Source organism: Gallinula chloropus (genome assembly GCF_964237585.1).
Source record: "Gallinula chloropus genome assembly, chromosome: Z".
NCBI lineage: Eukaryota > Metazoa > Chordata > Aves > Gruiformes > Rallidae > Gallinula > Gallinula chloropus.
The window spans coordinates 52333397-52357807 of NC_140089.1; the positions used below are offsets into that span (position 1 = coordinate 52333397).

The window sequence follows — 24411 nt, forward strand, 5'->3', positions numbered from 1 at the left end:
GTTCTGCTGACAGGCATCTTTAAGAGAGAAGTGTTTAGAACAAGTTTCCCTCTCCCAGTACACTGAGAGCTTTGACATACAACATTAGCTTAAGGTTTCATAGCAAATATGTTTCAGTCCCCTTTCCTATTTAAGTTCACAGCACTGCTGTCCTTTTAGCCCAAGTGTAACTTCCAAGAACTGACTGCTGCTATGAGGCTAAGTAGTTTGAACTGTGCCTCTCAAACACTGACTAGAATTCTGAATAAATACACTGTACATGGCAAGTTTTATATTATTAGTGAGACCATAAAGAAAGAAGTCTGAGAAGAAACATGTGAGCTAAAATGGTGGTGTGCATTTTCAGTAATGCAGTAAGTTACTTCTTTTCAAACCCTGGATTCAAAGGGCCTGGATTTCTGAAGTCATGATGAGGCAGTTACCACAAGCAGAGGCCTGAGAATCAGAAGAAAATGAAAGACATCTTCATTTAAAGGGTGTTCTGAAAATATGACCACGTTTCTATATATAGCTGTTCTCTAATCTTTAAAGAAATAAAGTAGATTTCTGTAAAAGCAGTTTACAATTCATAAGACTTTAGCTTTTAAGAAATCCTTGTATTTAAAATATTCAAGACAAAGAATAGGCAGAATTGTTAAAAAAAAATAACATGCTAGCCCCAGGGACTTCACATATAAATGAAATACATGTCCAGCGCCAGCAACATCCTGGAGCAGAAGTTTGCAACTCACAAGACAGACCTATGACAACCATCGTCCAAATACAAAGCGATAAAAACAAGCAGCAAGATAGGAGTCAGGAACAATTATGTTTTTGTTTTAAATACTGTCATAGCTTTAGAGTCAGAAGAAATGCTTAAATTAGTAGATTTGCAAAGGGGTTCCAAGAAAATTACATGCTCGTACTTGCCACTCAGTACAGCCCACCACTACTCCTGTTGTATCTATAGTACCCTGTAAGCCACCAGTGAATAACATTCCTGCAAAGTCTCACCACAAGTTTTCTGTTTGCTGTTGACACTTAAGTTTACATGGGGAAGAAGGTTGCCATAACTTCTGAGGTTAATAAAAAGTAGTCATTGTTATTAAGTGTATTTATTAGTCTGATAACCTCCTGTTATAAGGCTAAAAGAAAAAAAGAGTAAAAATACATACAGGCCGATGAAAAGTAATAAAGTAAATCTGGTCTTGCATGCTAAAAATCAAAGACAACATGCCTAGTTTTTAGATAACTTGCTCTTATTTTCAGTGTGCTGATACATGAGTGGAAACACAAAAATCCATATTGTACTTGTAGATACAACATAGCAGGAAATTTACTAGAGCTTAAAACTATCACTTACCAAAATCTACTCTTGTTAGTATGCACTGCATTGGATGGTCAGTTGTATGCCTTGTTGTCGTTGCACCACTTTCATAACAAGTTGCACACAGATCGTAATCGTAGCAAATCAAACACTTGTATCGTCGACCTCGAAAGTTTCCTTTTAAACATGCATCACAGCTGACACCTGTAAACAAATGAAACTGGTTTAGAACAGCAATAAACACATCATTTTTTTAAGAGGCAGATTTCTTGCTACTGCCTCTCAACAACTACACGGAGCCAGCCATCTCTGATGTGTACTGCTGACATGACTCAATTTTAAAATGTATTTATCTCTTCCAAAAGACACAGCTCTCCAAAAACAAGAATCTTGAATTCCTGAAGTAAAATCAGGGCAAACTTGAGCATGTGAAATACTAACAGGTTAAATTACAAGATCTCGCTGGATGCACCTTCCTACAGGCATCTTTTCCTGGTAGTATTGACTAGTATTTTGACTGTTCAGCTCAGAATCTTCGGCCAAACACTTTTTAAAGAAGTCGTATAATAGCTGATCAAGAGGAAAAGCAGCCAAACAAAACCCCACAATGGTAAGCAAACTAGCCTCTGACAAAAATTAACTACTTTTTCAGGCTTTACTCCTACACTTGCCAACACTTTAATCCTGAATCACTGATGTTATATGCGGGGTTGAAATTAGGACTTTTTCTCATTGTAAATAATAGAAAAAAAGGTATTTTTTTGGAGTTAGGCTGCCTCAGTTCTCTCCACCCTTTCTCTCTCAATCTCAATCTCTGAACTGAAAGTCACACTGCATGTGTCAGAAAAATGCTTTATAGCTTCCAGACACTCTCATTTTCTCTGTGTGGTTTCAGTTCTCTGTCGCTACTTAGTTAAGTGCAGAAGTGTCATCATTTTGTAATCTGTCAAGTCTTAACATAAACTTCCTTCAATTGCAGTAGCAAATTAAGGACCTCCACTAAAGAAAAGGATGTATACAGTGAAGGTAATATTTTGATCAACATCCTCTTTCCGCTCAGCTAAGGCATGTACTTCATAGCTTGGTACAAGCACAGACTACTTCAGGGAAATAAAACTGCCAGAACAAGACAGTCACACTGGCCATTCTTCTTATCTTTTAAGCCTAGTTGCAAGGACTCGTGCTAACTACAAAACTATTTTTTCCTTGCATCTTTTGTTGTGTTACTCTACTCTGAATAGAAGCTTTACCACATGTAATACAGGAATGCAGCAGGAAGTAATTGCTTTTAAATCTCGGCTACTCATTCAAACGATTGCACCACCATATTTGACAAACAGTGGACAACGTTATTCTGTCATTTTCCTTTAGTTTCTTTATCTACAGGGATCACTTAAGGCATTATCCAATCATTTGTACTGTCTAAGCACCATGTTTATATAAATACTGAACACGCTTCTTTAGTTGCGTGACTTAGCATCTACTTCGAAAGCATCACTCTGCAGAATAGTGTTACAGAAGAAAATATTTCAAGAACCTTTGTTAACAGCCTCAAAACCCCTACATTTTCAGGATGGCCCTGTTACCTTCTCCAAAGTGTGTGTGTGTGTTAATTTTTTCTAACTTGACATACTTTTTGCTGAAGTTTCATCTGTAACTGCTGAAGGATCTTTAACAATCATGGATTCTCACTTCTGAGAATGCCTACACATTAACTCTGTAGAATGAATTTCTTTTCTTCAGTTGTTTCCTTTATTTTTCTTACATGGAAACCTACAAAATTTTACCTATGCAGTACCACATCTTCCCAACAATGCATACTATACACAAAATACTTATCAGTAATTGGCAGCACTGCAAGTCTTTTTGTTGCCTACAAAACTTTCTAGAGAACAGCTGATCAGCAAGTTAAGACACCACACTGAAATAAGGAGATTAGTTCAACCTGGGGTCTATGTCAGACACCAACAGCTCTCCAGATGAAGTATTAAGCCATGGTTGTCCAAGGAGTAATATTTTCCTCACCTTTTTCTTTTAAGCTCAAAACAGTTGATTTAAGGCAGATGTAACCATCTTTGCAACAGTCAAACTCTTCCTATCATAAGTTCTCTCAGACATCTAGATCCTTCCTACCTGAAGGCAGACATGTTTTTAATAGGTCTTCATTTCCATGTTGTGCTCATGCCAATACTTCTCCAAACTGCAATCCCCACACACTTTGTGATACTAACTTTGGAGAAATTCAGCCATAAACATAAATCCCAACACAATGTTTGTGTTTACAACTTAAGAACACTTCTGTTAGAAGTGAGTAACAAGGTCTTTATCAGACACACTACAATCTTAGTGGAATAGAAACAACTAACACTGGCATAACACATCACAACTGCTGGTATGTCAGATCAAATGAATGCCAAGTTAAAGACAGCATGCTCCCTACAACTCTCAAGGTCAGTATTTTGCCACAACTACCAAATCCTCTAGAAATCAGCTGTCAGCAAAAGATTTACTATTTTACTTTTACATCCTTTTGTGTAGCAAAGAGTGAAAAACACAAGAGGGAAAATAATTCAATTAGAATTCTCAGTTTTGGAGCTAAATTCATGTCTAAATCCCCAGATCATTCCCTGAATCCAATAGGGCCTCTTTTCCAGAGGTTATATATCAATTACTTTTTCCTTCCTTTCTACAACAGCCTAACCCCACAGTCATGTCTGTTAGTGTTTGTCCTGTTCAAGCCTGTTGTTACTTGGCTACCAAAACCTCACCCATCCATCCAACCTGGGATCTGGCAACTGAAACACTCCGGCAAAGAATCTCTACCCATGCTATTCCTTCTACTACAGTAAACACTTATTTCCCTGACAAAGTTCTGCATTTGTTTTTACTTTTTCTCTAATCTTTACGTTGACTGAAATTCTGAAAGTGCTTTTGCCTGCACAAACATCAGAAACACAAAGATAACACATTCCAGTCAACACAGCATGTCTTTTACCAGATGCCTACCCAACATCTCCCTTCATTTACCTGCAAGTATAGCAGGTATAATCAAGAATGTCATACTAAACCAGATGCATGCCTATTACTCACAGGTTTTGAGAGGAAAACATACTCAGGAGGGGTTCACGTTGAAGCAGGGAACAATAGCCAAAAAAGCACTAAAGAAGAACCTGAACAGCGTGTGATGATGATTTAGAAAGCATACATTTCTTACTTGCAGAAAGTGCTATTGACTTCATTTAATGGAACCACCCTTGAATGAAATCAACCCCAAATGAGTTGCTACACAGTGAGAACAACTGATTCACCTTTTGCAAAGTGATGATTTGGAATGAGCAGGGTTAGAAATACCGTTTTAATTACAGATTACATTTGCACTAGCATTGATGGTAGAGGTGGCTTCCTTACTCCATTTTTTTTCCACTTTTGTACTGCTGTATTAGTACCCACATATACCACAACAACATCTAATTGAAATCTTGCTGCTCAGTGACAATGAGGTTTCTAATGCAAGACAGTTCCACTAGAGGGTGGCATTGTCCTAAATGCCTGAGGAGTTTTGGTTCACTTTAATTATCAAACTTTTAAGTTCTGCGAGTTTCTTCAGCAGAATTCCCTCAAAATATCAACAGCCTTAAATTTATCCAGCTTCAAATCTTGAGCGAAATTAAGCAGGTATTCTAAGAGTCCCATTAAAGAAATGTTTTACCCTTCAACACAAATTTCTTACTGTTTTTGTATCAAGTCATCCCACGCTTTCACCAAATCCAAGACAATGACTTTAGGGAAAATATTATCACACAAACTTGTTACATGTATCATGTTCAATAGTCACGTTTATAAAATAATCCCCCCTCCCCCCCAGCCCCCCCTTTGATATCTTTTATCAGTCAGGAATTAACTAAATTTTTTTAACAGCTAGGAACTAACTAAAATAAAAACAATTTCTCCTGGGTTTAAGAGAGACCAAAGGAAGCACATAGTTGGACTTTGTAATGGAGCAAATAATGCTGGACAAACTGTGGTTCAAATACAACAGGATTGATTTGGCTTTACAATTACAAGCAAAGCTAAGGTGTAACATGAATTAAGTGTCCTGAACATCCCATGACTGTCTCATATAGACACCCACTCTCAGCAGAACAAAGGTTTCCACCCCCCGCCCCCTCCACTTGGCCTCCTCAGATACTACGGGCAATAACAGTAAAAGCCCAATAATCTGACCCAGACAAAAACGGCCTGTGAAACTGTACAGAACTCAGGATTATTTTCCTCTTAGGAAGAACGTATGGTCAAAAATAAAGTGTACAGAGATACTGGAATATATTCCTGCCTCAATGTGGATTGCTAAACTATCAATACTTCGTATGTATCATTTATTTTCAGCAATTTCAGAGAAAATGTCATCCACTAATCACCAGAAAACACTGAATACAAACCCTGCATTTTAAATACTCAAACAGTGAAGACAGCAACATTTAGCTCTCAATCCTTGTGCTACTCCTGAGAATTAAACTACTTTTGTTGTTTTAGGAACACACTGAAAATTTGAGGTTCATGGATTGTTTCACCATTTAACATGCCAAAAATCCATCGGTTTAGCCTGTAATTTAAGTAATGGCTTTAATTCAGCAGTGCTCAGAGTGACAATGACTATTACTTTAATGTCCAACACAAGCATAAAATTAGCCTGTCTATGATTTATTTTCCAGAATGTAAAAAGTCAGTTACTCAAGCATTTTCCTCCTACCTTACATGAAGAACTAAAGGGATTCAACCTTCTCAAAGGCTGACAAAATTATGTACAAGGATAACACTGACTTTCAAGGGGACTGGACAATCTTTGAGGTTTCTGCCTTGCCAAGGTCACCTTCAAAAACCCCAATTTAAGCACGCAAGTGACAGTTAAAAGCTTGTGCTACGTCTTTTGTAGTACAAAAGGTGCAACCTGTGTACTGCATTTCACTTTCATATTCTGACAATCATAAATAACACCACTTTTAATAAGGATCTAATCACTTCCGTGTAAGGCAGTCTTCCAGTGCATTGGTTTGTTGTGAGGTTTTTGCTCGTTTCAAACAAATTTGCTTGAAATGACTAATCTCACCTGTAGCCTACATGCAATATGTCAACCCCGAGCCTTAAAGCAAGACATTCTAAGTGGTTCAGTTGTTTCTAAGACTGAAGATGTGAACATACATACCATTTGATAACATTAAAAAAAAAAGCCAAGTAATTCCTACTTTTAGTAGCCTCACCTCTTACAGCAGACTACTACCTAATTTGAGAGGTTAATTTCTAGGAATAGAAGCTTCTGTTGTTCCTGTGAAAAAAATCACCAGAAATTCAGCTAAACCATAAAATTCTGATTTTTCTCATGTGTTTACTAAAGCAGACTGAAAATAAACATCAAGAAACCCTACGACAGAGCATAGCCCAATACCATTCCAGCTCCAGGTGCTGAACAGGAAACTCACACACCATACCACTGAAATAACTAAAAATGCACCATCCCCTCATACATCCTGTGTGCAACAGGACTGAACATGCATTATTTTCCTACAGCAGAGTGGAAGAAGCAGCAGCCAGACTAGAATGACTGCAAAAAGTAGGATTAAAGTTGCAGGCAGATATGATGCTCACTTGGAACTGGAAAAAAGAAGGGGGGCGAGGGGAAGAATCAGACCAACATCAGACTACATGCAAAAAGGCTTTTGTTTTTTAAAAAACACTCCTCCTTTCTTTCCAGTCTGGAGTAGAAACAGATTCTAAATCTTGTCATTTCCCTGTCCTTGGAAAGCTTCATGAAGCCCACTTGCAAGAGCTGGTTTAAAAACAAAGAATTGAGTAATGCAGCTAGCCCAGCAAGTTCCAGCCTTCCTCCTCACATACAAGGTCACTCAGTCTGCTGCCAAAAGGAGTTTTTCCACTTTTGCTTTCACATCCTAAGCTGTGGAAGTATACACACAACCAGTTCAGTCATCTAGGGCATCAGGAATGATTAATAAGCACTGCAAAACACATTCAACACTATGTAGAACTCATACAGGAGGGGGAGAGGGAGAGATACAGCTTCCCATAACAGTAGTCATCTGCCTTTCCCATGAAACTGTCTTTTCTCCAGAATTCCCTGATTCATTAATTAGTCACGCCTTCCAGTTCTGACACCATGAGAACCTCACAGCTGACTGCCTCAGATCTCCATTTCAGATGTGCAACAGAATACATGTCTCTTATTTCATCCTGTGCACCGAGGCAGTCAGGGAGGAGTGACCCGGACACAAACTACCATCTATCCAGGTAGTTAAACTTATTTTAAGGACTATGTGTAAAGGATGAAATAAACTTCTGCTGGTTAGTTACATTTTACTGATTCCTAACTTTAATTTGTAATCTTTGTAAGTTAGTCCATCCATTTCTATTTGTTTACATAACTTACTTTAAAACTGTAGCAGCAAACCCAGCCAAACAAGACTACTACAATCACTTTTATTTTCCTAAAACACCATCAAAAATCCACTGGATACTGAAAAGTCACTCAACATCTCCAATTCAAACTTTGAGGAAAGCCACAATATTCAAATATAACAAGTAGGGCTAGTTTTAGTCTTTAAAAAACTCACATATTAAAATGCTAGCAAAGTATTCATAGTTCTTCAGTATCTTAATCTAAAAAATCCTTAAATAGTTTCTTACTTCAGGATTTACTACCCACAAGCTGGTTCCAGGCATCTCCTATGTACCAACTGTACTGCCAGGTAGATGGCATCCAATGACACCAATGATATTTATACAGGAGTTCCAAGAACAATTTGCCACCATTCACACAAATTTGAACAGCAAGTCAACATTTCAACTATTTTTTTTAAATGAACCCCAGAAACAGTAGTGGTTTCACCTTATCTGAAACTAACTTAGTTGTTTGCTTCCAATCCCAGACATACGACATAAGCAGCCAATTAGTAAACCCTGGGCATACAACTTACTTTTAAATACAAGTGTATAAAAGAATTCCAAACAAAGAATCTGTATGAATTTACTGATCATTGTCCAAAAATCTGTTAAGTTCATTTGCTCAAAGTACCATGATAGTGAAAAAAAAAGTTACACAAGTATTTCTGAGATTACGTTTAAATATTGCTCATTTATTCTGACCTAAAATAGGCTCTGTACAACTGCACACACAGGCATAAACTCAATTGGTTCTTGTCGATACTAAACTTACAATCTCTCTATGCAGTAAGAGCAATCACTTGTATGTGCAGTGTTTGCAAAGAGAATCTGCAGATTCGTTCATATCTCTAAATACGCTGCTGGGACACCACCCACACAAACCAGAAATTACTCTAGGAGCTGCTGAAAAATCTGAACTTAGATAGAGGCATCACTATACAGCCTAAGTAGCAAAACAACTACTCTCCTGACAAGCTAGGTGGAATACCTTCCCACCCCCACAACAGAGAACAATCTTGACAGGACAGATGAAATAACACACATTTGTGTCAAAATTCAGAAAGCAAGCATGAATGAATAAAGGACTTTAAGAAGTGCACAGGAGCCTCAGGAAGATCCTTCAGGTAAGGTAAGAAAGCAGCTGCAGGAGAACAATTCTCAAAACACAGATATGGAATACACCTTTACTGAAGGAGATCTATCGTGTTTGAAACCTCCCAGAACATTTGCTGTAGCTTCCATTTTTGTTTCTTAGTTTTGCAAGTTACTGCAAACAAAACCAAACCACTTTCTTCAGATATATTAGCCAAAACGCTAGAAGTGCACTATACAGTTACTGACAATATAGTATACTGCTGACAATATAGTATTTTGTAGGCTTTGTATCCTGGCCAGACTCTTTACTAATTCTTCCTTAAATTAGAAAGGGAACACTCAGTTACAGTTTGAAGTCCTGGCCTTCTACAGCACAAAGATGTTTTCACTCAAAGTACCAGAAACTTCTGTATTTTAAACAAAAAAGCCAAGTATCTTCACTAAATAGAGTACTACATTTAACATATCTAAACATTTAGAAACCAGCAGAACTCTAAACCTGTCATGCAAACTGTTTCACAGTGAAAGATTGCCAGATGTGTTTAAGACTTAAGGTAGAAACTATAAAGTGTACACACTGAGAAGATTTTGATCATATTTGGATTTCTAATTTAATATTTTACACGATGTTACATATCTTTTATAATTCAATTAATGTAATTTAATTCGGCCATCAAAACCATCGCAGCATGAAAGCCAACTAAAGTACTGTAAACACACTAAAATTAAACAAATTGCAACACATTTATCAGAGCACAGAAAGTTTGTAATGTGGCAGCACAGGGAACTGGCACCAACCATGACCTTATTTAACAACTTTGTTAATCTGGAAAATGGCAAACAGCATGTGAATTCTATTAACTTAAACTGACACAGCTGTAAACAGTGCCAGTGCAAGAAAATAACAATACAGCACTGGGCTAAATCCTGTATCCAGCACAATATCAACAGCAATGTTTCTCATTTAATAGGAAACGACCAGGTTCCTGAGTTTCATTCAGGACTAAAGAGGCAACAGAAATACTCAGCTCAAGCAAAAAAACAACCAGAAGGACTGTGCTGAGGTGGGAAGAACATCACATACAAATGAGTTTTATAGGTGTTAGGAACCCTGAGAAAATCCTACAAAGCAATTAAACAGAATAACTTACTTCTCTGTTGAGCCCTGCAATACTTAAGTAGCCTTCTCAAAAAATAAACCTTTGCATTTTTGATTTAGGGTGTAAATTAAGAGTGACAAAAAAAAGGAAAAACAAATAAGGGGAACAAGACACATGTCCAGTCAGTCATGGGAGATAACCAAGTGGCTCAACTGAGCAGGACTGTCAAAGCACTTGAAGACTAGACAGTGTTGACTCCTTTGTCTATCAGCCAGTTTCAGGCATATAAAGAGAACACCACCAATACCACACTTGTCAGACACAAAATTAATCAATTTTCCTTGTAAATTTTTACCTTTGCAAAAAGCTTAGCAGAAATTAAATACTTGAGGCACACCTGATGCATAGCTCTGGTGTCCAGAACATGAACTCAGCTTCCTTTCACACCCTCAGACTCACCCCTGACCCTCTGGCACTTAAAACATTCCCCAAATAGGCAAACATGATAAGCTTTCCCTCTCCGCAGCACAGAAATGAGGTGAGATTTAACTCAGGCAGCAATGCAGGAAGCAGGCAGCTCTGGCTGAGCAACCACCGAGCTAGTGAGTGAAAGACAGATTCCATGCAGCAAGTGTTGCGGCTCTCGCAGTAATACCTTGTGATTACAACATGTCTCACAACAGCTAAGACTTACAGTAAAGGCTCACACAGGGTGGTCTGGAAACACACAGACTTTTCATGTCAGGAAAACACATCCACAAAGCAGCTGGGAGAGGAAGGGAAAGAAGAACAAGTGGTTCTCCACTAAAAAAAAGCAGCAATGCCTGACACACAGCAAGCAGCCATACCTAGATGCCTCCTCATCATCCAGTTAACTGTTTGCAGAGAGGAGCACAAGAACACTTGCAAACTTAGAGCCTACTTTCAAAATCACCATTTTGAATGACACCAGAGTCATAAAAACAATTTATCATTTCATAACACCGCAAGTGGTCCTGCCACTTGTAAAAATAATCAAGTTTCTCTCAAAGCCTGACAGAATGACAACAAATTTATTTTTTAAAATTTCAATAGGAGGTTAAAAGCCTACAGCATGTTCATTTAAGTAGTAGCAATGTTCTGCCCTGGGCTTTCTTTCAGGCATGTTTCTTACTGTGGACATACACAGACTGCCTTGGCAACCACATTTACTCCCACTCTTTAAGGAGAGCAGCTTCCTCGGGCTGGTAACGTGCATGCAGAAACTATAATTGCTTATGATGTGAAAGCTACAACAGAGAAGTGGTGTGGGAAATGCAGTACCCTCAAGAAAAAAGGTTTCGTGCCTACTTTGGTCAGGCTTTAGGTTTGTTCCACTCCTCTCTCCCCTTCTCTCCCATTCCCTGTGGCACATTTCTTTGCTAACTGCTCATACCTTTCCTGGATTGGCAACCCAGCCATTTGCCAGCCACGCCAAATGCCAGCCTTTCTCTTCCCCACATTAATCTGGCTGTGTTACTCTTAGGGTTTTTTTTGTTCTCTTCTACCACATATGCATAAGGACCAAAGATTATCAGAATAGTACCTACTGAACGCTTCCCTGGCAGTCTCATCCATCCTCTACACAAATATCCAACTTACTTTTCAAAATCATTTACTAATCACACTATTTGAAGTGAGTCATATCATCTTCCTAAATTGCTTTCATTCTATCACTAAATACTAAAAACCATCACCAATTTACCGAGATCACAATTCATGAATCTTCAGAGCTTAGTATTTCTCCCGTAATTAGCTCAATCTCTGAAAAGAATTTAAGAAAAATGACTTTAAAAATATTTCTGTTCAAATCTATCCTAAAAGTAAACCTGCTTCTCAGAAGAAAAAAAAAAAACCCAAACAACCAAATAAAAAACGATTACGCAACTGGATTTCTAATCCAACATCTAAAAAGGAAAGCTTCACTTGGGACCAGTGTAAGAGAGAAAGATACCAAGTCTGTCAAACAAAATTGTATCAAAGGACCAATTCACTGTAGAAAACATGAAGTTCATCAGCTTTCCTATTATTCTCCCATAAAATACCAATCATGTTAAGAAATTTAAGAACAGGGGGAGTTCATTTTTACTCCTAAAACTGAAAGCAGCCACCTACAATTTTAAAGAGAAAAAGCAATCTATATTTTTTCTGTACAGAAACTGATGCTACATTAAAGTATTTACAGCACCTATTTCAGGGAGAAAGTCCTCTGAACAAATCACTGCAGTTTCAAATCTAATGGCTTTGCTGCAGTTAGAAACACTAAAAGGTGAAATACAGACAAAAAAAATTGAGATTTTTTTAAAATCTATCCTGCCAAAACTCAGATGTCTCAAATCCTCATACTAAATTTTAATGAAGCAAATGGCCAAGCACTCTTAGACCACAGGACTCAGACAGGTACCACAATTCCCATCACCTTGCTTAAGGCAAAAGCTTTCTGCAGCCCCCCCTATTTACCTAGAATAGGAGACAAGTGATTTTTGGCCTTGTGCTAGAACAAAACATTCAGAATTAAACATCAAAAACATTTGGAAAACTGCATTAGCACACAAGTTCAACAGTTAGATGAAAACAGTCTGAAACTTAGTTGCTGAGAAATAGTACAGGAATCTAATTCTACAATTGAACAACTACCAAAAAAAGCCCTATCCAAACCTTATTTCCCAGAGTTCTTAAAAAGAAAACAAAAAGACATTTCTCTCAGAATAATAACAGATAGCAATTTGTAAGAAAGTTTTTATTTGCTGAACAACAAGAATAAAGCAGGTGCTTAATAATATAGCATTTTATCAAAACAGATAAAACATACCTCACTTCATAATTTAAGATGCAAGGAGAGGAAACATCAACCTCCACTATGACTCACTACTAAAGGGAAAAATCAACTGTAGGAACACTGGAAGAGGTTTCTAAGTGACCTGCCTATTACCAAAAAGGAGGGGAAGCTCTGTATAAAGATACTACTGAAGAAAACCTAGATAATCAAGCTGGGTAAGGTGGAGACACCAGAGTATTTTCACTGTTTTACCTCAGTTTCTACATTTTGAAAGTACAGAAATAAAACATTCATAACACTGAAAACCACAACACTAATCTTTATGTTTTCAGACTAACTTGTAAGCTCTGTTCTCGGTTTCCCACCACCAGGTTCCACTTCAATTCCACACAAAATGTTACTTCTTGCAAACTAAACTGCTGAACTGTTGCAAGTTCAGTTGCCTGTGAGCAAGAACACCCTCATGCTTAGATCTTCTGTAACAGGACACAAAGATGTGTGCCTCACCACACTTGGTGCCGGATTCTTAAGTATGATTTGGGAACGCATATCGAGCATGCAACCAATTCTACCATGAGAACAGCCCAGCTTTCTCAGCTACAGATACCTATAACAAAAGCCAGACATAAGCAAGAAACTATCCATTTACTTTGGCGGTCTTCAAGACAGTGTCACTGAGGAGCAGGGATGAAGGGAGACCTTCACGCCATTCAGCTGCAAACAACATCTACATTTCTAACACCACTTGAGCCAACTGTTATTTTCATAGTTCTCTGTTAGAGCAGACCAGCTCCTACAGAAAAACAGTATTAACTTCTTTCCTTCCAGACTCTTCTGCATGTGCTGGAGCTGACTGCTGCCTTACCTCACCGATAGACCTCTTGGTAGTGCAATGAAACTCAGAAGCAATTCAGCCCTTCATACCTTCCCCAAGCCTGTAATTCATTCAATTATTTTTCAGGAAGAGGTATGACACTGCACCCAAAATACTGTTCATGTAAAATATGTTTTCCAGGTAGAGTTTGAAGCTTTTTTGGCATCTGCAGACATCTTTCAGTACAGGTAACAGACCCACATACATCAATTTAGAGCCTACTGTACAGCAAACAGAAGTCACCTTAGACTTGCAGCAGCAGAAATACAAAAAGATTCACAATCATATTACTTACAACTTCTTCAATCTTCTTTACCCCTAAGGTCTGCTTCAACTTGAATATAGGTAATCAAATCATCCAAAGCATCTCCTCTGTAGTTTTTTATTTCTGAGACATTCCTCAGAGTTCCAGAAGATTTTCTAGAGTTCCTGGACTAATGGGAAGAATGTACAGTATGGACCTTTACAACTGCTTTCCACTAGCAGATTAGGGACTTCTCATGCAGTACCATTACACAAGAAAGTGTCCATTTCCTTCAAAAGCATTAACTTATGAATAGGAAAGGAAAAATAGGTTTTGAAGGAACTCAATACAAAGCTTAATGCAGGCACTACAGAGTATTCATCAGCTGCTGACATGAAAAATTTGCACTAAAAAATACATCATGGTATTCTTCAAAGATAGAGCCTGGAGTCCTGCACCTCAATTCATTATCACCCCAAAGCACTTTATTCTTGGCTAGATAACGGTATTCTGACACACAAGTCTCAACAATCCACTCCTTCAGCTTTCTAGACACTTTTCTTAAGCTCCTAGTGTTTGCAGGAAAAAAATTGTAACTGAGCTTTAAGGTACAAAGAGAACAACGCCTCACAGTAACTGGGTCCAACATTTCAGAACTGCATAGTATCATAAATAGAAAACATCACTAAAACCAATTAAAATTCTCTATTTATACTATTTTTATAATGTGACACCATCAGTTAAAACCTGAGTTTTTTACTCCTGCAGATTGTCTGTGTCTAAACTTCAGATATAAGTTTGGAGTAACACAATGTTACCTATAGCAACCTCTACCACTACAAGTTTGATTAATAACAGTCTGTTTTCTAAGGAATCTTCACTTATAAATCTTTGCTTCTATATCAGAATCTCAAGATGGTTCCTCAGCTCTTGATAATACCCTTCAAGAATGCTGGTATGCTGTCAGATCCTGCCTGAACTTAAGCCAAAAAAACCCAGGGAGAATATACTGGTAGATGACAGTACGCATCTTTTCTGCATTCAGAAGAGCCGTAAGTTTATTCTCCTTCGCAGTTTTCCAAAAATGGAAGATAAGCAAGGGAGAGAAGAGCTGGAAAAGTGCATCTAACCTCCTGAATCAAGACACTCTGCACAGCTCCTCCTCCATCTTCTTAGATCTGTAAGGTATCTAATTAATATAATTAACAATTACAAGCCTAAACAATAAAAAAAAAGTAACTGTTTACAGCAAAAGTAACCAACTTCTATCTTTGCAGTCAGTGATCAAACTACACTTACTGACATTTTCATCTTATCAGAACAGTACAAGTGATAGCAAGGGAGAAGCACGGAATTAAAATAATCTGAGCTACTTTACACACATCTAGATTGAAAAAAGTTTAGTCATGACATAGAAAGGTCTGCATTCTCTACCACTTACTTTTGCAAAATTTAGGTGTCTTTCACCCTCATTTCTCTTTCCCAATCTTACCTCATTTTCTACAGCTAGGTTTAGTAAATCTATTCTGGACACCTACAAAATAATACTAACAATAATTCAGGTTCTGAAGTTAGTGGCCTTCACTTCTGCAAAGTGAAGAAAGTAAAAAACCAAACCTTTGGAATCTGTTGTCATAGAACTACGCCTGCCCAGTTCTGACCCATGTTCAGCTGCTACTACTTCTGGTGCAGCTGCTCTCAGAGACCAGTGAATCTCAAAGTGTTTCTCACTACAGTAATTTTCCCCTGGAAGAGATAAACACTCGCACACTGATATATACACAACACCCATACACTAAACACTGCTTGTGTTAGGGACATCTCATTACTGTTTACATTAAAAGCATATGCAAGTATTTGCAGTAATTCTATTATTTGCTTTGTTGAAGTTAAAGTGAGGTGATGGTATCCTGAGCATAGACAAGCCTTTGTGCCCAAAGCACAGATTTCTTCAGAGCTAATTTCATTGTACCACAAAAGTCCAAACAAAGACTTGTAGTCAAGACTCCCAACAGTTTCAAGTCCACTCCGGGTGAAAACTGATTTCTAAGCATGAACAGCTAATCCACACACAGACATCTAAATTATGCAGAACGTAAATTACCAGAAAAACTGAACATTGTTTTTTCCCCAGTTACTTGCAAGACAGAAAGTACTGACAATCACACAAGAAGTCCTTACATGACTATATCCTAACACATTTCTGACCTTGAAGAGTTTGTATGATCTATTTCTGCCAGAGTTAGCATACTTGAGTTAAGTACCCAGAGAATAACCACCTGTTTTACAGCTCACAGCACTGGTCTCCAATCAGGCACCTCCAGGATGCCTTCATTCAGTCTCCTAGTAAATAAAATCTTTCCTTAGCATAAAAAAAGAACATGCCCAGGTATTTACTTCCAGAAGCTGACATGAAGTTCCTGCCCTACCATGAAGCATCTGGAGAGCTACTCTGTCAGTCTGTACGGGTGTCAAATTTGTTTAGAAACTGGTTTAAAATTATAACTCTAATATGAATACTAATATTCTCAAGCCACTTTATCCCATCTGTCACATTAATTCATGCTAATTTCTACACTAACTGTTTATATATAAAGACATCACCTCATCCTTTCAAGTTGTTATGGTAAATACAGTCTAAGAGAGCTCGCCAATAGTAAATGCCTTTAGCCAAGAACACTAGCTGCTTTAGTATCAATAAGCTAACAGAAGTCAGAGCTTAAATACCATTTACACTGGGAATCAACTTTTACTGAAGAGCTTTGTAAACAATGACTCTCCTCAACAAATTACAGGATTCGTTAGTCATAACCTAGACAAGCAAGTAAAATCTTCACTACTAAAACCATCTCAATCTCATCTAACAAAAAAAACCAAAACAAATCCACCTCTGCCTTACATTTTCAGCAACATCTATTTTCTGAAATAAGGAAGGGGTAGTACTGCTACCAGGAAACACTAGAGCTGTGCTTATCTAAAAGGGTTACAGAGGCAGCCACTAAAACTTCTACTTGAATCCAACATAGGTCTGCAACTTCCAAAGGTATTTTTGAAAATCCCACCCTACAGCACTCTAAGGAAGAAAGTAAGAGAGGTAGAGCACAGCAAAGGGAAGTGAGAACAATGACAAGGAAATAAGAGGGCGAAAGATAAAAGATCAAAGACAAAAAGAAAGAAAGCAAAGAAGATAATTTATCCTACCAGAGACAGCACCTCTTGTCAGTCAAGACAAGAAACATTGCCTCCCAAAAAGAATCTGGCACCAGGAAGTGGCAGAAGTGATGGGGGAAGACCAAATCTGACCTGAGGTAAGAAAAAAAAAAATGGAGTTATGATTTTTTTTTTTTAAAACTTTATCTGTTGCTTCATCTTATTTTTGCAAACTATTCTTTTTAAAACTGAGTTTTTTAATTGATGTCTTTCTTCAGCTGGATTTTGTCAGTGACATCAGTGGGATGATCCAAGCCATACTTGAAACAGGATCATTAGTATTTTACTAAAAAATGTGACATTCTATGCAAATACTGAAATAAACAAGTTTACAGTACTACAGAGAAGTTGTACAAAGTGATAGCTGCGAACAGTACATGCCACTGAAATGTCCCAAAAAATGAAAAAAATTGGAAAATGGACTTACATCTATAAAACTCTTCAATGGAGTACAAGACCACTAATTCCTGTATTTAGGGAACTTTCCCTGAGTGCTGTCTGGCAAGACAAAATCTCTACCTGATACCCGATGTGGAAATGGAAGAAACATGGTCCAGGTTCCGTGTTTAACTGTAATAAGAGAGTTTTACCCAGGTCTGGACCTTTTAGAGAAAGTCTCCCAGGAGCTCTAAATGAAGCTATCACAATATTTTAACATTAACAATACAAATTACGTCAAACAAATCCATCTTCCCCCAGCACTCATTCTCAGACCAAATCTGGGGGAAAAGAAAAATAGTTTCCTAGTATGTCACAGGTTCCAGTGACTTCTATACACACTTGAAGTCATTGGTTCTAGTTTGGAATTCACTTTTATCTGGCAGAAGTGATGCCATCACCGGCATACACCATGGAAATACCATTTTGCGACCTACAGATGAAGAGCAGTTATGCAAGTGATAAAAATCATATTAAACCTGAAGACACTTCTATAATGATGCTCCAAAGTTTCCACTTACTACAGACTTCATTTATCAACTTACTGTATGCCAATATTCCAGAAAAAACTTTTTCAACAGCTCTAAACTGAAACCTTGGGTTTATACATATATTCTAAATCAGGGAAACTAGTGAGCTCGTCCATACTCCACAGTGAATTCAAAATGGCCTTACTTCATTAATTAGAATTATGTTAAGTAGAGTTTTAAAAAATGGATAAAAATATAGATAGCTGTACGGATGTACAAAATCCAGTAAGTTAACACCAGATCTTCAGGTAACACTTCAGTGAAAAGTGTAGAAACCAAAGGCAGTGTAAGATTTGAGATACTTGACAGCCACACTTTGAATCTGAAAAAGTTAAGAGACATGGAGTATAAAGCTTAGGATAAAATCCAAGCTAATTGTTTAAGCCAGATACTAGGCAGTCTCAAGGACCTTCGGTGAAAAAAGTTCTTCACAATCTCATCGCATACTATATGAAAAAAACACTTAAACTTTAATCACCCTCTTGAATTCATGACATACCTTCTCCTTGTATTCAGAACTGGAGATTCCAGACTCTTACACAGATGATGCTTTTCTTTCTGATTCCTCCTCTGTAACTGCCTGAGGTAAGCACCTTTTCAATTTCCCTCCATGCAGTAATTTCCCCCTCCTGTATGTCCTGAGTCAGTAACAATTCTCTTGAGTTCTCTGAACTCAATGTGACCAAGCTGCTTACAGTGCCCTATAATGCTGTTTCTGGATGGGTGAGCAACATTGCTACCTATAGGTAAGCTTATACACAATCCTCCATTCTTGGAACCTACAGCTACCAAACCCACCCATGCATTCTAACTTCTGTGTAGGGAAGAATGCATTGTGTGCAGGGAGGATCAAACCCAAGTGATTCCAATAACAAAAACCATGAAAACTCACAACTTTGCCCATATTAAAATATATGTATCCTAGTATCAATACATGATCAGAACCACAAGAAACGCAATCTAACACAACTATATTCCTCTCTAGAAAAAACCTCACTGAGTGCACTGGGACATATAGCATTCAATAAACAAGCAGAAAAGTCTCTAATTTCTTTTTTTTTTTACCACCACTGGTCAGCCTGAGCCTTTTATCACACACTTTCAAAGATTTGCTTTGACTATGGATTTTCTCACTGCATTTTCCCTATAAGCATTTATCTGTAGCTATTTGGCACAGCACATATATCAATGAATTAACTTTAATAGTATTTCTTAGCAGTATTTTCCTTCTTGAAATAAAAGGAAACGAAGGCATATAAAGATTAAAACTAAGTCTGACCGAACCCAGTTGCCCAATTTGAGATATCAAAGAATGGATTTTTCAGAATCTTTGCTTTTCTCTACAGTTACGTCCTTTTTCAAAGCTTACCATTCAGTTACTACTGTTGTGACTGCTCAGATCCACAAATCCCATAACATAAGGAACAAACAGCTAAAAGCCACCTGTGAATTCTTGCCAAAGTGATTTGCTTAGAGTTCTCACGAACTATGCAGCAGAGGACAAGAGAGTCAATCCAACTTTCCACAACAAACCTTCACTGTTGTGATGCAGACCATCCTTTCTTTCTAACACCTCTACATGTTCATTTGCTGTACATTCCTACACACAGAACAGCACTCTAAAATACAGCCCACTCCTGCACACCCTAAAGGACACTGGGCTGGTATCAAGGCAGTAACACACAGCTGTATAATGCAAATACTTGAAAGAGGTTGAACCAGATTTGACTTCTAGCACACCCAACTCCTAAGTGCTGTTCTTCGTATCTGCCCCTGTGTCCAGCAGCTTCTTGAACATAGTAATACTTTTCTCATTAGTCATTATTCTGTTTATTTCTTAATGATAACAACAATGAAGGAACAACAATAAAGATGCAACTATGAACAGTGACATCCACTGCTCTCCCTCAAATGTTATCAGTAAACACACAGAGCTATTTGAAAAGTTTTCCATGTACAAATTTTATTTTTCCAGTACTGCTCAAGTAATTTGCATGGGTATCCAAACATCCCAAGTAGTCCCTTCTAGTTCAAACAAAAGTTTGTAAGTATGGGTTATTTCACCACTGTCTTTTCTATCCACCCCCACTCAATAGTGTTAAAAGTACCACACTTCTGAACCAGGTTTTCTGCATAAGATTCTGATACCAATCTTTCAACATTGACCATTAAATCTGATCTTTCCCTCTTGTTTTCCAAATAATATTTGATCCACAGCATTACTTTGTATCACGAATGTGAGAGAAAAAAAGTCTCTTTACATGCATATTTGGAGGGCCTTGCTGACAGACTCTGCAATTACAGAGATATATAGGCTCACATCACTGTTTCCCTAAACCAGAGCCAGAAACATATATAAGAACCCATATATAAGAATGGCCAGAAGGAGGATCCGGGGAACTACAGGCCTGTCAGTCTGACCTTAGTCCTGGGGAAGATTATGGAGAGGGTCATCTTGGGAGCTATCATACAGCACATGTGTGATGGCCAGGAGATCAGGCCTAGTCAACATGGGTTTACAAAGGGTGGATCCTGGCACACTAACCTGATCACCTTCTGTGACAAGGTGACCTGCTTAATGGACAAGGGGAAGGCTGTGGATGTGGTCTACCTGGACTTCAGTAAAGCCTTTGACACCATTTCTCACAGAATTCTGATTGAGAAACTGGCTGCCACTGGCCTTGACAGGTGGACCCTCAGCTGGGTTAAAAACAGGATGGATGGATGGGCCCAAAGGGTGGTGGTGAATGGAACCAAATCCAGTTGGAGGCCGGCCACGAGTGGCATCCCCCAGGGCTCAGTCCTGGGTCCAGTCTTGTTCAACATCCTTATCAATGACCTGGATGAAGGGATTGAATGCTCCCTCAGTAAGTTTGCAGATGACACTAAGCTGGGAGGAAGTGTTGATCTGCCTGAGGGTAGGGAGGCTCAGAGGGATCTGAACAGACTGGACCGATGGGCTGAGACCAACAGGATGAAGTTTAACAAGGCCAAGTGTAGAGTGCTGCACATGGGACATAACAACCCCATGCAGCACTACAGGCTTGGGGGAGACTGGCTGGAGAGCTGTCAGGCAGAGAAGGACCTGAGGGTGTTGGCTGACTGCAGGCTGAATATGAGCCAGCAGTGTGCCCAGGCAGCCAAGAAGGCCAATGGCATCCTGGCTTGTATCAAAAACAGTGTGGCCAGTAGGTCTAGGGAGGTAATTGTGCCCCTGGACTCGGCATTGGTGAGGCTGCACCTCGAGTACTGTGTCCAGTTCTGGGCTCCTCACCACAAGAAGGACATTGAGGTCCTGGAGAGAGTCCAGAGAAGGGCAACGAGGCTTGGGAAGGGGCTGGAGGGCAAATCGTATGAGGAGCAGCTGAGGGAGCTGGGGCTGTTTAGCCTGGAGAAGAGGAGGCTGAGGGGAGACCTTCTCCCCACCTACAACTACCTGAAGGGAGGTTGTAGAGAGGTGGGTGATGGTCTCTTCAGCCAGGTGACAGAGGATAGGACAAGGGGAAATGGCATAAAGCTGGGCCAGGGCAGGGTCAGATTAGATACTAGAAAAAAAAAAAAAATTACTGAAAGAGTTGTCAGGGCCTGGAACAGGCTGCCCAGGGATGTGGTTGAGTCACCTTCCATGGATGTGTTTTTAAAAAAGGGTAGATATGGTGCTTAGGGATATGGTTTAGCATAGGATGGGAATGGTTGGACTAGACGATCTTCAAAAGTCTCTTCCAACCTTGTGGTTCTGTGATCTCTTTAAAATTAAAACAGCTTCCTTAAAACCAGCGTCACTGATGTGTCCAGCTCTTCATTATTAAATAATGATTCAGTCTCTTACTGAAAGTACAGTAAAGCAAATTACTGTGTTCCAATATTTCTTCTGACATTCGCAGCTGTCTATATCTAATATTAACATTTTGCCCTAAACACAGCTTGCTAGTTATCACACTAACTTGTTTTCAGACACTGCACTATACCTGTAATTATATGTATTTTTATCATAAAGGCTAACAACAGTATGATGTATTTTACGTATTAAGACATACACAATTAGAAAATTCTTTCTTCGATTCAAGTATTAGTGCAAATTCAAAACACCTCACTGTTTTCTGTTGCGTGTACAACAATCGGGATTTATTTTCAACAAAACTCATCTATGTAGCAACACTGTATCACAGAATTTGTAATTATCCTATACTGTGGAACAGCAGTATTCTATGTTTTGTAAAGATGAAAGCAAAGTAGTAAAATGCATCAGAAGGCAACAAGTGATGTCACAGATGCAATTTTCTATTAACTGCATGTCACTTAGTACAAACAGACTGGTGAAGTATGAAAAATATGTAATCTTATTACCTGAATTGAGACCCTTACATTCCAAAATAGATTAATTCTACATTTAATGGCAAGTCCAACTGACATGACATAAAATATTACAAGTACCTAACAACTGCTTAGCACTACTTGTCTTAACACAAGTTCACAATGCTCTTCTGAAGCTCAAGTATGACACAGCTATCGCATGATCACAAGGGACAGAAATTACTTGCTTTTAATGCTTTACAAATTTTTTGTGGATAAAGTTTTGTTTATGTTTTTGTATCATAATCACACAGAAGATGTCACCAGGCCAAATGGTCAATCTGTTCACTGTACAGCTAGAAGACTGGACCTAACATTACCCTTACATTAGCTGTCTTCAAGTGGTTGGTATGTATTCAAGTGTAACTCTAGGATTTCTTGATTTCAAAGACGAAGCTCTGTCTACTACTTTTAATGATTTATTAATTTACCACTCTATTACCAAAAAAAAGCCCTTGATGTAAAGATCCGTATGCAAAACATTCACATACACAGAACAGTGAAGCACTGAGACTCCAGCTCCCTCAAATACCAGGAGCTTGAAGCCAGTAGAGAACATTTAGAATCTCTGCATGGTCCTGAAATCACGGCTCTCCCTTCCTAGCTGTTACCAACATCCATTCACAGCTGTACTTCTTGTGGGACTAGGATTAACTGCAGAGCTTTGCTGATTCATAAGAAATGCTGACAAACAGGCACTGTCAAAAAACAACCACCATATGCATGGCTGCTAGCTCTTTAAGCTTAAAGAATACATTCCCTAGTGAAAACAAGAAAGTATGGAACTGTGGCTGGCAGTGATGTGCAGATCCCAAATGAAATAGTGCAGGTGGTGCAGTGGCTAGGAGCTCTCCAGGGCTGCCAGGTGTAGGGAACCTTAACCCAGGCCCTCGCAACCAGTAATGCTGCAGCAGCCTAGTTTCACAAAAGCAGCAGCAAAAAATCATCTCTTAATCACGTTCCTAGAAGCTATGATTCTCTACTACTCAATATTTCAGCTGTCCTGTCTCCCATTGGCATAGGAGAGAATAAAAAAGTAAGTACGTACCATGCAAAATACCTGCTGGTACACTGCTAGAGCATTGAAAAAAATTACCTACCTCCTCCTTGTAGGCTGCCAAATATTACACCACCACATACTCCTCAACAGAGGGGCTAACCCAGAGAAACACAGCTTGTCGCTCCTATAAAGGGAACAACATGAAATCCAAGACCAGGGGATGACCTCATGTTGCATTCTAGAAAACCAAAGGCAGAGAATAACTAGTCTCTTAACACCAGAACACAGAACAAAAATGCTTTTGAAAAAGTAGAAGCGACTAGCAAGAGGTGAACAAACACTCACAGCTACTCTTGACAGTATTACTAACAAAGTCTCAAACACTAAATTAATATTTTGAGAAATAAAAATAATAATCCATATTCTAGTTCTGCCCATTTTCCTGAATTTGGGAGAAACATGAAACCTGAGCTCATGTGTGAAATGAGAGCACAGTGGAATGACAGGCTGTGGTCAGACTTTTTCTGAGGAATAACAAAACTTTTTTTTTTTTAAATCAACTGTATTTTGTGGATTATTACAGCAAACTAAATAATCAAGAAATCCCAAAGGAAAATAAGCTTAAATCTCTTTCAGATGCTTCATAGCCTATGTAAAGTCCCAAGTCTTTGGAATACCAACTTCTTCACCATTTACCCTTACAGAGACATCCTTTCCCATCACAGAATCATAGAATGGTCTGGATTGGAAGGGACCCCAAGGATCATAGAGCTCCAACCCACCTGCCACAGGCAGGGGCGTCAACCTCCAGGCCTGAATCTATACAAGGTTGCCCAGGGCCACATCCACTTGAACACTTCCAGGGATGGGGCATCCACTACTTCTCTGGCAAGTCTGTTCCAGAACCTCACCACTCTCTGTAAAAAACTTCCCCCTAATATCTAATCTAAACCTTCCTTCCTTTAGTTTTAACCCATTCCCCCTTGTCCTGGCATTCTCTACCCTTTTAAA

At 38.6% G+C, this 24411-nt stretch overlaps 1 protein-coding gene across 2 annotated transcripts in view; it reads right to left on the reverse strand.

Annotated features, from left to right (window-relative positions):
* Nucleotides 1-24411, reverse strand: part of KCMF1 (potassium channel modulatory factor 1) — a 52251-nt gene that overhangs the window by 24598 nt on the left and 3242 nt on the right. Inside the window, exons 2-3 of one of the 2 annotated variants that reach the window (XM_084278082.1) lie at nucleotides 17071-17172; nucleotides 1343-1510 (exon numbers count right to left, since the gene is read on the reverse strand). In XM_084278082.1, the coding sequence (XP_084134208.1) occupies nucleotides 1343-1373 (31 nt within the window). In that variant the 5' untranslated portion in view covers nucleotides 1374-1510; nucleotides 17071-17172. The remainder of the gene's footprint in view (nucleotides 1-1342; nucleotides 1511-17070; nucleotides 17173-24411) is intronic. The other variant, XM_084278081.1, reaches the window with a different exon arrangement.